Genomic DNA, 13403 nt, shown 5'->3' on the forward strand with positions numbered 1-13403 from the left:
CCGGAACATCAACAAACAGATGTGTCATTTGTCAAGTGCAGTTATTTCCCAACGTTTTTGGAAGGAACAGATAAACGATGTCCTGCAGATCTGAAAACTATACGTCGTTCATTACGGCACAAACAACTTACTTTATCGTTTAATCCGCAGGGTTTGTTGGTACTGTAGGTCTGTGTGGAGGACTACAGTAGTTGGCAGTTAATGATGCATCCACAGGGGCTTTCTATCTCTGCACAGAGCTCAAATAATGAGGAGACGAGGACTTAGATAGTAGTGATTTCCAATCAAGTTCGCTCTGCTGAGTTTCACAGTTCAGATCTATAAGAGGATGAGTACTGGAGATCTTTATTCCGCACTCCGACAATTTTCTCTCTCTTTATCCATCCATCTCTCTGCCTGCTCTCTGGCTCTCACAGACAAAGTAGTGCAAAGAGAGACACACACACAGCACACATGATTGGCCGGTATGGTTTGTTTTAGTGGAGTGATCCTGCTGCACAGCGAGGAGTCCAAATGTTTCACTATGACTGATTTATTTGGAGCTTATTGCCCATTACCAGCAAAGCAAAACGCGTTTAGTCCTTAGTGAGGATGTAAATTATGTAAAGACCTCTGCACACGGTGCAAACTGATCAGATATGGATATTGGTCCTGGTACAATCTTGCAAAGCCAGAACTTCATGGAGGAAAATCAATAAGTGAGTCCCAGTTTCGCTGCTACACATCAGCATACTATACCATATACAGTCTGTTCTATATGACCTTTATTGTATACTGTTTTTGCAGAGTCTCATAGGGATCATTTTTAGATGTTTCTAGAGAGCCATGGAGTTTTTAATTAAGTGAAATAAAATGTGGGACTTCTTCTTCCACCACTGCGCTCTATATACTCAGAAACCTTTCTAAGATAGTAGTTAGGAACTAGTTCTAGTTCTTGTGTCCCTCACATACATCTAGATAGCTACAAATGTGATTAAGAAACATATCACCACAGAATGAAGTGTACAGGTGTGACGGTGTTACCTGTATCTGCTGAAGCATGTTCTTGAGTTGAACCAGGAACTCCTTGGCATCTTTAGCTTTGTCGGAGACACCGTTCAGAGCCTGGGAGAGCTGGCACTGCAGAGACACATGGGGGGGAAAAAGTTAAACTTAATTAAAACACATAAAGAGTTGGACTTTTTCAAGCCCTGCTCATCTTAAATAGTCCAGTATTATATTTAGTTTTACTCCAAATATAATGAAATCTGCTACAATCAACCATCCCAGCCTGATTATACTCTATAGCAGCTCCTTCCTACAAGTGGCAAAGTGATGATTGATTGGGGAGCAACTTTGTGGTCTGTCGTGTCTTTTAGTGACATGGCAAGAATTTAGGTAAGACTATAATCTGCCTAATCTTAATAGACCCCAGCATGAGGCCCAAAAGCACTGAAAGCCTCAGACGTTCATGTTTTAAAAACTATAGAGGTGCTTTTGGTGCATGTTGGGTCATTTTCAACACTTGAATCTTCCTTTAATATGACATCAATGCCTCAAAAATAGAAATTACATTGAAACCAGCAACTGAAATTAAAAGCTGAGGAATTCACTGTTGGTTTTTGGTGACCTCTACACATAATAAAAACATAATATTACTGTAACACTGTATGGATGACGCTGAATCAAGCCTCTTCTCCTTTGATGATGCTTTGAGGCTTTTCCTAAGACGCCGGTTATGTAATCATTTAACCCGACAGACCATCGTCCCTGGATGCTCAGATTATGTCAGATCCTTGCCCAGGGCAGGACAGACAGAGACTCTGCATTCTCTTAGTGATAAGGATTAACTTCATAATCTGGAGTCTAGAAAATCCTTTTTCACTTGTTACTCTTTTAACAACAGCAACACGAGGCAAAGGCACCTTTATATAAAAGTGTTCTAACACCAAAACACGATTAAACAAAGAAATCATTTAATAAACTGATAAGCAACAACACATCTCTTCAATATAAGCTAGATACAGTAGATCATCTTTAATTTTAGGAAAACTATTTGTGAGCCAGAGCTTAGATCTGCGCACTGAGACTAATATGTTTGACGCTCTTTGATCCTCACTCAATTGTCTCAGTTTACTCTTCCCTAAATTGAGCACTTCCTCCAATTTTCTGCTTAATTTCCATAAAATAGCCACGGGGAGGGGGGACAAATATTTATAACATAATAATATTCTCTGTATCACAAATCAACAGCTGTCTGCATCTTCCTTCTGCTACTGATTACACGCTTGTAAAAATGAAGTCAGGGAGCAATAATAACCTGTCCAGGATGACTTTGATGAATGGTGTTTAATTAGGTCGACTGAATAATCTCATTTTATTGGTCACTAGTTAATTTCCAGATATAAAATGTAACCAGTGGGCAAGATATGGAGCATCTCACGCAGCTTCGGACCCCTTCATTAACCCCTTCATTGCATGTTAAAGGATGAGCAGCGGCACAGAAAATAACACTTAAGAGGCAGCTCGTATACTGTGTATCTTGGTCCTGCAGCTGCTAGCACAGATAAAAAACTGTAGCTGCACAAGCTATAAACAAGTTAATTAACAGGTTCAACCTCTGCAGTCATGCTTCTTCTCTGCATGTTTAAAAGTCTTTAAACAACCACAGCGTACTTCAAAATACAAAATAAAAGCCCTGAAACTAAATTGAATAAAGCAGCTGTGCTTGGACAACACTTCTTACTGTATGTTTTTATATGTAGCATTTTATTGTGTCTACTCATGTATAAATCAAACCTGCACCACGATGTGTGTAAGATATGCAAAGAGATTGAAAAGCTTTGACATCAGGTGATTTCAGATACAAAATCTTTGCGATATTTTATGTTGTGTCTGAACAGTTTGTGACAAAGGAAGTTGAACTAAGATGGAAATGACAGAGTGGCTGACTAAGCGAAGACACAATGAAGACAACAAAGTGCAAACAAGAAGAGCAGATGATGATGATGTGTGCAAATGGACTTGCGTAACTGTCCAAATGTGGACTTTGACGTCAATACAAATTCACCAACGGGGGACCGGAAAGCCAACAGGGGACATGTTTTAAATTATGTCTAAAACGCTCTGGTCCAAATCTTTAGTCAGGACAGTGCAAACAGGAAGAGCAGCTGATGTGTGTGTGTGTGTGTGTGTGTGTGTGTGCATCAGTCACTGGTAAATATGAAAAGACAGGACAAAGGAAACGCACACTGTTACACACATGCCAAGCTATGATGAATCTCCTCCAGTCGCCACACCCATAGTCTCCACCTGCTCCTCTTTCTTTGAATGCACACACACACACACACACACACACACACACACACACACACAAAGAGCCAGAAGGCAGGGAGACCTTTATATTTTTTGTTACTAGAAATCAGAAAATAGTTGTATTTGCCACACATGGAGCAAAGGACACAAACATGATGCGATGCATTATATTATTCAGATTGTGAAGATTTGAAACTCTCCAAGAAATGACTAATAATAATAATAATTCTGCCATCACTGAGTCATTATTAATGAATGGTTAAGGAGCACTGAGTAAATCAATTATATATTAGGCAACTGCAGGAATTGATATAATGTACTAATTCTAATTTAATTTTAATTCTATCTTATGTGCTCTGTTTTTTATCATTATGTTTTAACTGTAGGACTAAAAAAAGAAATAAATTATCTCAATAAAACATGTTTAAAAGATTATTCAACTGCTATTTCTTAATTGTAACACATACACACACTATTACATCATATATTCACATTTTATGCATTTTCTTACTATCTTTGTCATCACTTTATGTTTTTCATATTATTCTTACTGTGTTAATTTTGTGATATCTATAACTGTGAAACTTTAACTTTAGGTCGAGGCTTTGAATAAGCCCATCCAGGTTTTTATGTATTTTTTTTCCAACTGTGCAAACGGAATAAAATTAAAACAATAATTTAACACAGATAATCTGTGAATGATGAAGAAATATACAATTAATTGAACAATTAATCTAGAACATGTACAAATGAATCAGATGTGAATAATGATGAGTTCACCTCGTGATCATACATTTCTTCCCTGTCACTCCTCCCTTGATTACATATGAAAGTAAATCTCCCGCTGCACACAGTCTATGCAGTTTATGGGTAATCCCCTCGCCACATTTCCACAATAACCACTCCACCCCCACACCACACACGCTGATCTTATCCCCGTCCATCCCTCTTCTATGCACGTGCTGTCCGGAGTCAGGAGGAGGGACGCGTGGAGGTCGTGGTTCATGAAACAACCCAACCCTTCTGTGGGGCTTCTCACTGCTCCTCACCAAGAGGCCATCTGGCCCAGCAAGCTGTCTGGTCTGTGTGTGTCTATGTCTGTGTGTGTGTGTGTGTGAGTGTGTGTGTGTGTATGCTAACAAGAGGATGACGGATGTGCCATACGAGGAGTGTCCTGGCACAGCCCCTCCTCTCTTATTTGACTTACTGTCTGGTTCTTTATTCATGTCGCTGCAGCCTTGTTCATCAGGTCAAAGTTCTTAACTCCATCCAACCCACCTGCCTGTTTGCCCCCTCATTTACAACAGCAAACCTCTTTTATTCACTCATTGATTTTCTAATTCAGAACAGTGGGGAGCTGGAATCTCTCCCAGCATGCAGGCTGTGGTTAGATTGTGTCAAAGCGGTCACAGTTTTCTTTTATTTAAAGTCTCGCTGACATTAAATTCTCTTCAAAAAGGAGACTTAAAACATTCTAACAGCATTAAAATGCTAAAAAGCATGAATAATTCCCAGTTAAGATGCATCTATACACACAGATTTTTGCAAAATTGTTGATACTGAGTGTATCAGACAACATATTTAATGTGTTTTCTACCAGAACATCTGCTCTTTGCAGTTAGAGCGTGATTCACATTTATATGGTAAACTTAATGTTAAGGACTTGGTTTAAAAAGTCTGCAGTGACCTAAAGCACAAAACACAATGTGTTTTTTTCTTCATTAACTTTCAGCAGACTTTCATCCACTCAGACGACCTATACCACTTCTGGGCAACACATAAATGTAGCCTGTCTGAGAACATGACCCTGATCCTGCCTTTCACTGTTTCACTTAAACTACTAATATAAATGTTGGTGAAATGCCATCCATGCATTTTCTGTAACCGCTTATCTTTATTTAAGTTAGCAATGGACTAGAGGCAGGGTACACCCTGGAAAAGTTGCCAGTTCACCACAAGGCTGACACATAGAGACAAACAATAGCGGTGTATAATTCAAGGATGCAAAAGTAAAGTCTCAGTTCTTACCTTTCTTTACAGAATATCATTTTAAACATTTGTCTGTCGGGTGTGTCTGATTTGACACAATAGCAGGGAACGGTTCTATACGTTGCTCTCAGTTTGTCCATGACTGCCACCACGAGACACTCAAATGTATTCCTTACAGGAACTACACTTAAAGGCAACAACCAACTTTTTTTTAGATTATTTTTTTGGCCTTTTATAATAGGACAGCTGAAGATAACACGCAGTAAATTAGCCGTCTGATGCGGGATTCGAACCGGGGCTGCAGCGAGGACTATAGCCTCCACACCCGGGGCGGCCGCTTAACCCACTACGCTACCGACCGCCCCCAACAACCAACTTTTAACTGCAGGGCTGCACAACCTAAACACTGAACCACATTTACTCATTTCGTCTCATCTCGATATGCTCATGAGGTGTTATTTTTGGATATCCTGCTGTCTCTTTCATCCTCCTCTTGCAAACACGAGACATCTTCCACTGTTTGAATCTGACACTTTCCTCTTGCTTCATGCTCGACGTTAGCTGTGTTCTGGGTTTTTTCTTAGCTGTGTGTTGCTGCTCCTGCTTTCCACACAGAAAACATGACGTACTGTTGAATACTAGTATTACTTTGCAGATATTAAAGTTGAAGCCTGGCATGTAGTCTTAATTAATTAAGCTGTAACTGAGCATCTGTTTAAATAGATTACAGCTCTGATCACAAAGAAAAAGTTTGTTTTGTTAATCCTAAATAATCAGACGGCTGTTTTTTGATTTGCTTTCAAATTGTCCCTCACTGGGTTTTTACTTGACCCACAAAATGCTATTAAATCACCCCTTTAATTAACTAATGGCTTGTTGTTGTTGCCTTTGTTTTTCTTATTGCTAACACTGGTTAAGGGATCACGTACAAATATTTAACATAAATTGCTATATTCCTTCAGTAAAATTCTCCAAAAACCTTTAGAATATACCAGTGCATAAGACTGTTCTTCATACCAGGCCTGCATTCACTGTCACCACAGTGTCCAGGTCTAAATTTGGCTTACAGTCACGATGCGTCAACCTACAGCAGACCACAGGGAAACTGTGTACAACAGTGCTGAGATGTGACATGTCTGCCCTGCAGGAAGAGGAAAGCAAAAGTAACAAGAGATGAGAAGAAATTCATTTGAGCGCAGAGCAACACACCTGCAGAGCAGAAAAGTACATTCACAAATCCAATTTCTTCCCTCCTTTGTTTCTTTTGTTCTCCTCCGCTTGACCTTTTTCATCCTTTATTACTCCTCCAAACAGGAGTGTCATTTTTCTTTTCCCCCTCTGTCAGCACCCTTCAGCCTGGCTCTCAGAGACAAGTGCTATTATCTTATTATCTTATTATAGAGGAGCATTTATTCAGTCCGTGACATTCAGAGAGACCAGTGACATTCATGGAGGCACAGCTGTGTTAGTTTGCTGATACGCTTCAGCTCAACAAATAGCAGGATGCAAGAAGGAGGAGGAGGCAGATCTCCAAACCATGGATCCGTCTCTGTAGAACAGCAAGTGAAGACATGCAACAACTGCTTAAAGTAGATTTAATGTTGAGTATAGAGGATAATGATGATGATAAATGTCTTACCAGGTACTGGTCGAACAAAAAGACCCAAACTCAGCATGGAAAAAGCTGCAGGTTTGAAGAGGGTAATAAATCAAATATTCAGCAGAGCGACCACAGCGAGGCTGGTTTGTAGTCTGGGAAATGCACCACACACCAACAAACCACGACAAGAACAACACTACTAAATGTTTTTGCCAAATACTTTGTAGAAGAAATGTGATGCACACCTGATTTCTAATTATGTTTCCAGTCCATGAAGTGGACACGGAGGTGGGGTGAACAAAGGGCATACACTGGAGACCGAGGTTCACTTCCTTTACCAATTACCAAGTAAATGATAAATGGACTGTGCTTATATAACACCTTTCTACCCTTTATACCCAAGTGGCATTGGCTGCCATATAAGGTACCTACTGCTCATCAAGTCATTCAGTTGCCCTGTGGTCTCTGTTTAAGGGTTTGTGGTCTTGGTGAATTATTTAAAAAATAAAACATCTTGTCTTAATCTTCAAGTTAATGATTAATTTCTTCATGCAAGCCTAAACAGCACCCTGTTAACAGCACTTGAAAGTGTTACTAATTACAAAAGATAATGCTGTTTGACCGAGTCCTGATTAAACCTGTGGCAAAACGCATTGTTTGCATAGTTGCACTTGTGAATAAATGAATTAATGAGGAGGACACAAACACAACTCATACTCTAGTTTATCTAGTTTTATCCTATTTGATTGATGAATTTGAGCATTTATTCTGTATATCTGAGGAACACTTTTACCAGATATGACCAGACTCATGATTAAACCGTTTTCTTTATCAGAATGGGTCCTAAAAAGGTTACTGCTGGAGGAACCTCAGGTTCAGTTTTCACCTTTTTTGAATTTTCAGTGAACGCTCAGTTAGTTTTGGAAACTTTATCAGTGTTGTAGAGAAACAGTTGTGGCGAGTAATCCCAAGCAAAAGATGGAGGGTTAGTGTGGACCACAGGAGAACAATAGGCAGCCCTTATGTGTTTGGCTGTCAGCCGGGGGAATGGTTGATGATGGTGTTGACCTTGTCAAAACGATACCCAGGGGACATGGAGGAGGGGCTGAACCCCCCGTTTACCTCCCCCACCCCCTTTTATTTCTCCTCATTTGCATTTTTAAGCTTTTATGTCCTCCTCTATCTCTGTTTTCAATTATTCTAAACACTTGTATTCTCAACAGGGCTTTTGAATTGGCTATGATATTTTTAAAGCGGACCGTGTTGATGCCAGAGAACAAGAAGTACTTGGTGGTGAGGTTCTACTTTTGTGAAACGAGTGTGACTGAAGCTGGAATTCACCCTGACCGATCAAACCTTCCCTTATTAAGCTCCGCATGATGATGTACTATTGAAAAAAAACAGCCTGAAATGAATCCACTTCCTCCAAAAGAATCACCAGATAACCATAAAGCACTCAGGCATGTTTTCAGTGGGTGGGTGACTCCACAAAAGTTGCCCCTTGTTGCTTCATTAGACCATGACATCCAGAGATGGTTTGGGCAGCAGAGTATGAAGCAACAGGGATGAAAGCTACAGTTCTCTACTAGAAAATGGCATATTGCTCCCTCTGGGATTGGAATGAGTTGCTTGCTCCAAACAAAGGAGTTTTTTCTCGGTATCTCGGGATCTTGTTTGGGAGTGACGGCAACATGGACCGCGAGACGGACAGGTGAATTGGTGCAGTGTCAGGAATAATGTGCCGTAATAGGGAAACTTTCAATTTAGCAGTCAATCTATGTTACAACCCTCAGCTATGATCATCACCTTAGAATAAATCCCTCTGTTGGGATGCCTCCTGGGCATCGTCCAACAGGGAGGAGATCCAGCACTATTAACTACTGAGGGATTACATATATCATCTGGCCTGGTGGACGCCTCGTGATCCCCCAGGACGCTGTTTAACCTGCTGCCACCGTGACCTGACCCTGGATACATGTAAGAAAATGAATGGACGGACTGGACATTTGGTCAACATGTTGAGGCACACACTCATGGAGAGCCAAAGTGAATCAGTGGCAGATTGCAGGGCGAATTTGGCTACAACCAAGACAACCAGTTCTTGATATATTACAGAAGATGCAGCACAATTTCCGCTCTGTGTGTGATGGTTCACACTCACAGCTCTGTGTTGGATATCGATAATTTTAGCTATGTGTGAAAATCTATTTCTTTTCATGTGTTTTAATATTTTAAAAACCTGAATCATCAATAAAAAGCCTCTGAAAAAGGCTTTGCAACAAGCCCGTGAAATGCTGTTTGCACCATAATTCATTAAAATCATTATAATTAAAAACGTTGCCATAAACAAACCAATGTAGTATCTACAGAATGTATAAGAGATAGTGTATGTAATTAATTAACTGCTACAATGACTGTACCAGGACTAATTCTTGATAAAAGACCAAAACAACCTCTTGGATTGGTCTAATCCAACCACACAGCTACACATACGTTGTCAAAAACTGATTAAAATGAGACTCTATGCGTAAGATTATAGCATACATAACTGTACTCCACCAGAACAATCAGCCTTTCTCTCCCTCAGTCAAGCCAGCTGTGTTACAGTATTAGTGTTTCACATCTGGTGGAGGTCAAAACCAATCTCCTTTTCCTTCCTTTCCTCATCTTTATCCTCTCATCCACCCATCGCCCAGCCTCCCAATCCTGTCGCCGTGCTACACAACCATTTTAAGGCTAATACATCACAAGCGAACACATTTAGCTTTAGCCTGAACAAAACAAAACAGAAGCATAACCAGCTGGATTGAAATTAATTTAAAAACAAAACAATCTAAATATCAGGAAAAAGCCACAATGGATAAATAAATTAGTCTGTATTAGTCACAGCGACTACAGTCACTGTTTTGATAATAGAACACTGTCAGTATAATATGACGTTCAAATGGTCATTTTGAGACGGACAGGGGCTAATGCAGCAGATTTCTATGTAGCATTTAGAGATAAATGCACAAATTAGATTCTGGTGTAATTCCTCTTGACTTAAGTGAGGGATAATGGCCGAGGAAGTGCACATGATCAGGAACGAATGAACACCATGAACTGCACAGCAGAGGACAGTTCAGATTCCTACAAGCCGTAACTGCGTTTCCTTGGTAACACCTGAGTGTTTGACTAAAAGCTGGAGCAATGATTATCATCCCATTAGGGTTCTTATACATCTGAATACGACAGGAGGTATTTCCAGTCCACTCAGCTTATAGAGACCTTTGGTTTGATGTTCAGCAGGTGTACCATCGCCGCCTCTCTATTTGTGTACTTCTGTACTTACCTTTGATATTTTCAGCACATAACTACGTCCGCATTCTCAGTTATGGCAAAATGCTGTGTACTTTATATTTAGGCCGTCAAATGTTGGGCGCTAATGCTCCGTCCGGTTGCAATTTGGCAAGCGGTGACATGTGATTGCACATAAGTGCACGTGCATCAAATTGAGACAGCACTAACCTGCTGAAATTACAGGGGAGTACATCGTGTACTACATATAAGTGTGCTAATAGAAGTATCCAAATTAAGAGTTCATGTTATTTTAGAGTGTTGGTATGGTAACATCTGCAACAGAAACAGAAATTAGACCCGAGGCAGATGGAGTGTTATTGTCTGAGAGTTGTTTCGTTGTAATCCCTTCAGTAGTTGTCAAGCATTGTGAGCAGGACTTAAAAAAACAACTTGACCTATGTGTTTCCAACCCAGATAACCAAGATGTGGAGCAGAAGTTATTCTCCATGCAGAGCAGAAAGCCGCTATATGAAGCTTTTTAAGCATCTATATGCAACCATCAATATTTATAGCATCACGGTTGACTGCTTAAATGCAGTCCGATGCAGCTGTGCAAAAAGTTTTGCTTCATCTCTATGAGTCAGCTTCTTTCACATACTCATTCATTAAGTGTCCATCATGAACCATAAAGTATACACTACTGTAAATTTCGACTTTATGTTCTTCAGCACATCAAAAGGAAGTCCTCGCAGAGGCAGAAAAAGCTACTTCAAATGCTTCCACTGCTTTTTCCTATGATGAGAACTTTCACAGTTTGTCACCCAACCAGAGCTCAACGCTGTCACATCATCTCCAGAGTAATGGATTCCTCCCCAGGCCTCTCAGATAAACCGTAGCCGGGATCAGTGGCTGCTTCCAGAGCTGCATGAATGAGCTCCAGGAGGAAGGAGGAAGCATCATTTTATCACCCTGACTTTTTCCTCGTGGGGGTTTGCTTCTGAGGGGAGAGCGCAAGGCGGCGAGGCATCAGAAGTAAAGAACAGCCCCTCTAATCAATAATTAACCAGGGCATCTTCCATATTAATAAATGCAGAGGGTATGTAGATCGCCGAAGGCGTAATTGTCATAAAACAAGTGTAAATTAGGTTTGTTGAAGATGATGAATCTATTACGGCCTATCATGGGACACTTTTTTTTTTTTTATCATGCTTATAAGGTTGACTGTTACAGCAAATGTTAATGGGAGCAGACAAATACATAGAAGCTGGCCTATGCACATATACGACTCTAATCTATAAGCACACGATCCTGCTGTTTAATTTATCGGGCTTCCTAATGAATGAGCAGCCGCTTGTAACCATGGTAACGATGCTCATTGTTCCACTATAGGATGTCCACACTTTCCCCTAGAGGTCTGGCATCAGCAGTCATATTGTTGCCAAAAATAGACCACAAATAGTCGCTCTCTCTCTCACGCACACACACACACACACACACACACTGTAGTTTAGTGTGTTAACACCAGCTACACACACACTACAGTCTTTCTGCAGAGCACGTCTGCAGTGTTACAGCCAGAGGAGAGGAAGTGTAGTAAAGTGTGCATTAACCTACATGCACAAGTCCAGCAGCACAGCCTTGAGTTACTTTGTGCAATGGTGTGTGTGCATGTGTGTGTGTGTCATGACATTGTGAGGACAGTAATCTTTTAACGGGGTCATATCATGAGGACTCAGCTCCCATGTGAGGACAGAAATCCAGTCTCCACAAGGTCAGCTATTTATTTTAGGGTAAACACTTGGTTTCAAGGTTCCTGCATCCTCTTCTATAACACAGAATGAATAATATATACACCGAATGTATCTAATAATGCGTTGGACTCATGTTATTGTGTGTGTTAGTATATCAGAGATTTTAAGCGGCTTCCCTGTAGTAACTTTGTGGACCCTCTGTGGGTCACGGACCCCGTGTTGAAGACCCAGAAAATCCTTTCAGTTTCATTTTTTCGTTCATCAATGATTTTTTAATGAAGTTTTCATAGAGGTAACTGCAACTGACATTACAACAACATATCCTACACTAACTATACTAACTGATATCTACATATAGATGTAAATGTTTCAAAGGTCCTCAAGGGTTCCTGGGAATTAAGTCAACATAACGTCCTTGTAAGCACTGTACTACATTGTGTGTGTGTGTGTGTGTTTCTAGGCCTGAGGTAACAGCGAGTGGGGCTGACCTGACATGGTCGGCAAGCTGCCATCTGGAATGAGGTTAGTCAGGCACAGCCAGTCGGCACAGTTCAGCACTCGCTCTAAATTACCTCAATAGCAGCGTCACCGGGAGATGAAAGCAACTATCTTTGCGATAGAATTTGTAGTAATTTCTTGTAATGCCGCCTGAGGCGCTGAATTCAGTTTCAAAAGGACATTATTAGACATTAGATAGAAAACATTGCTACACTGAGAGAATCGGTACAGTGTTTTCACGCTGTGCTCGTATTAAGTCATGAAGTGTTTCTCTAATATATTAGTCATTAAAATTCAAACATGTTTACACTCGGTGTTTTATACTGTCCATGCTCTTTAGCATAAAAATCTACAATAACATGCCGCATCTATAGAAAGCAGCAGCTGATGTCGATGTGATGTTTACTACTGAAGCACGAGTAATTTGACCAGCTGATGTTTATGGATTTCAACTTGCTTTGACTGAGATCAAAAGCGGCTTCTCTTCTCTTTCATATCACAACATGCGTCTTCCTGTGTCTTAATATAGAAAGTAAGCATGAGCAGATTGACAACTCTCATGCTACCCATAAACACTGCACTATGATGTACTGAAAACAATGGGACTCTGTGATCTTACACTCCAATGCATGCAAGCCAGACGTTTTTAAAGATCTGGCAAATATTCAAAAGTGCAGTATTACTATAAATGAAGCGAGTTTCTGACCCACATAAAAGCTCCATGTACACAATAAAAAAATAAAACAGACAGCAGATTAGATAGTAACATGCTTGTCAAAATGTTTTGTCAGGATGCCAACAGATGAGAAACACAAGACTAAATGATGCCAGCAGTCAGTGAATCTGCTGCGTGCTTCCCGGGATAGACAAGTTTGTACAAACCAGCCTTCGTGCCATGTCATGTTACTCTACCAGAATAAATCTACATCATCTCTTGAAGTCTTGAAGTCAGCCACCCACTCACTGACCATCTGGTTATACTCTCTTTCCCA

General features: G+C 40.4%; 1 protein-coding gene across 4 annotated transcripts in view; it reads right to left on the reverse strand.

The window, feature by feature from the left end:
• trim67 (tripartite motif containing 67) overlaps positions 1-13403 on the reverse strand; it is a 43067-nt gene that overhangs the window by 21715 nt on the left and 7949 nt on the right. For all 4 annotated transcript variants that reach the window (XM_027283989.1, XM_019268766.2, XM_027283990.1 and 1 more), the window contains exon 2: positions 1024-1119. In XM_027283989.1, the coding sequence (XP_027139790.1) occupies positions 1024-1119 (96 nt within the window). The remainder of the gene's footprint in view (positions 1-1023; positions 1120-13403) is intronic.

The sequence above is a fragment of the Larimichthys crocea genome, chromosome XI (genome assembly GCF_000972845.2).
Source record: "Larimichthys crocea isolate SSNF chromosome XI, L_crocea_2.0, whole genome shotgun sequence".
In the NCBI taxonomy this organism is placed as follows: domain Eukaryota; kingdom Metazoa; phylum Chordata; class Actinopteri; family Sciaenidae; genus Larimichthys; species Larimichthys crocea.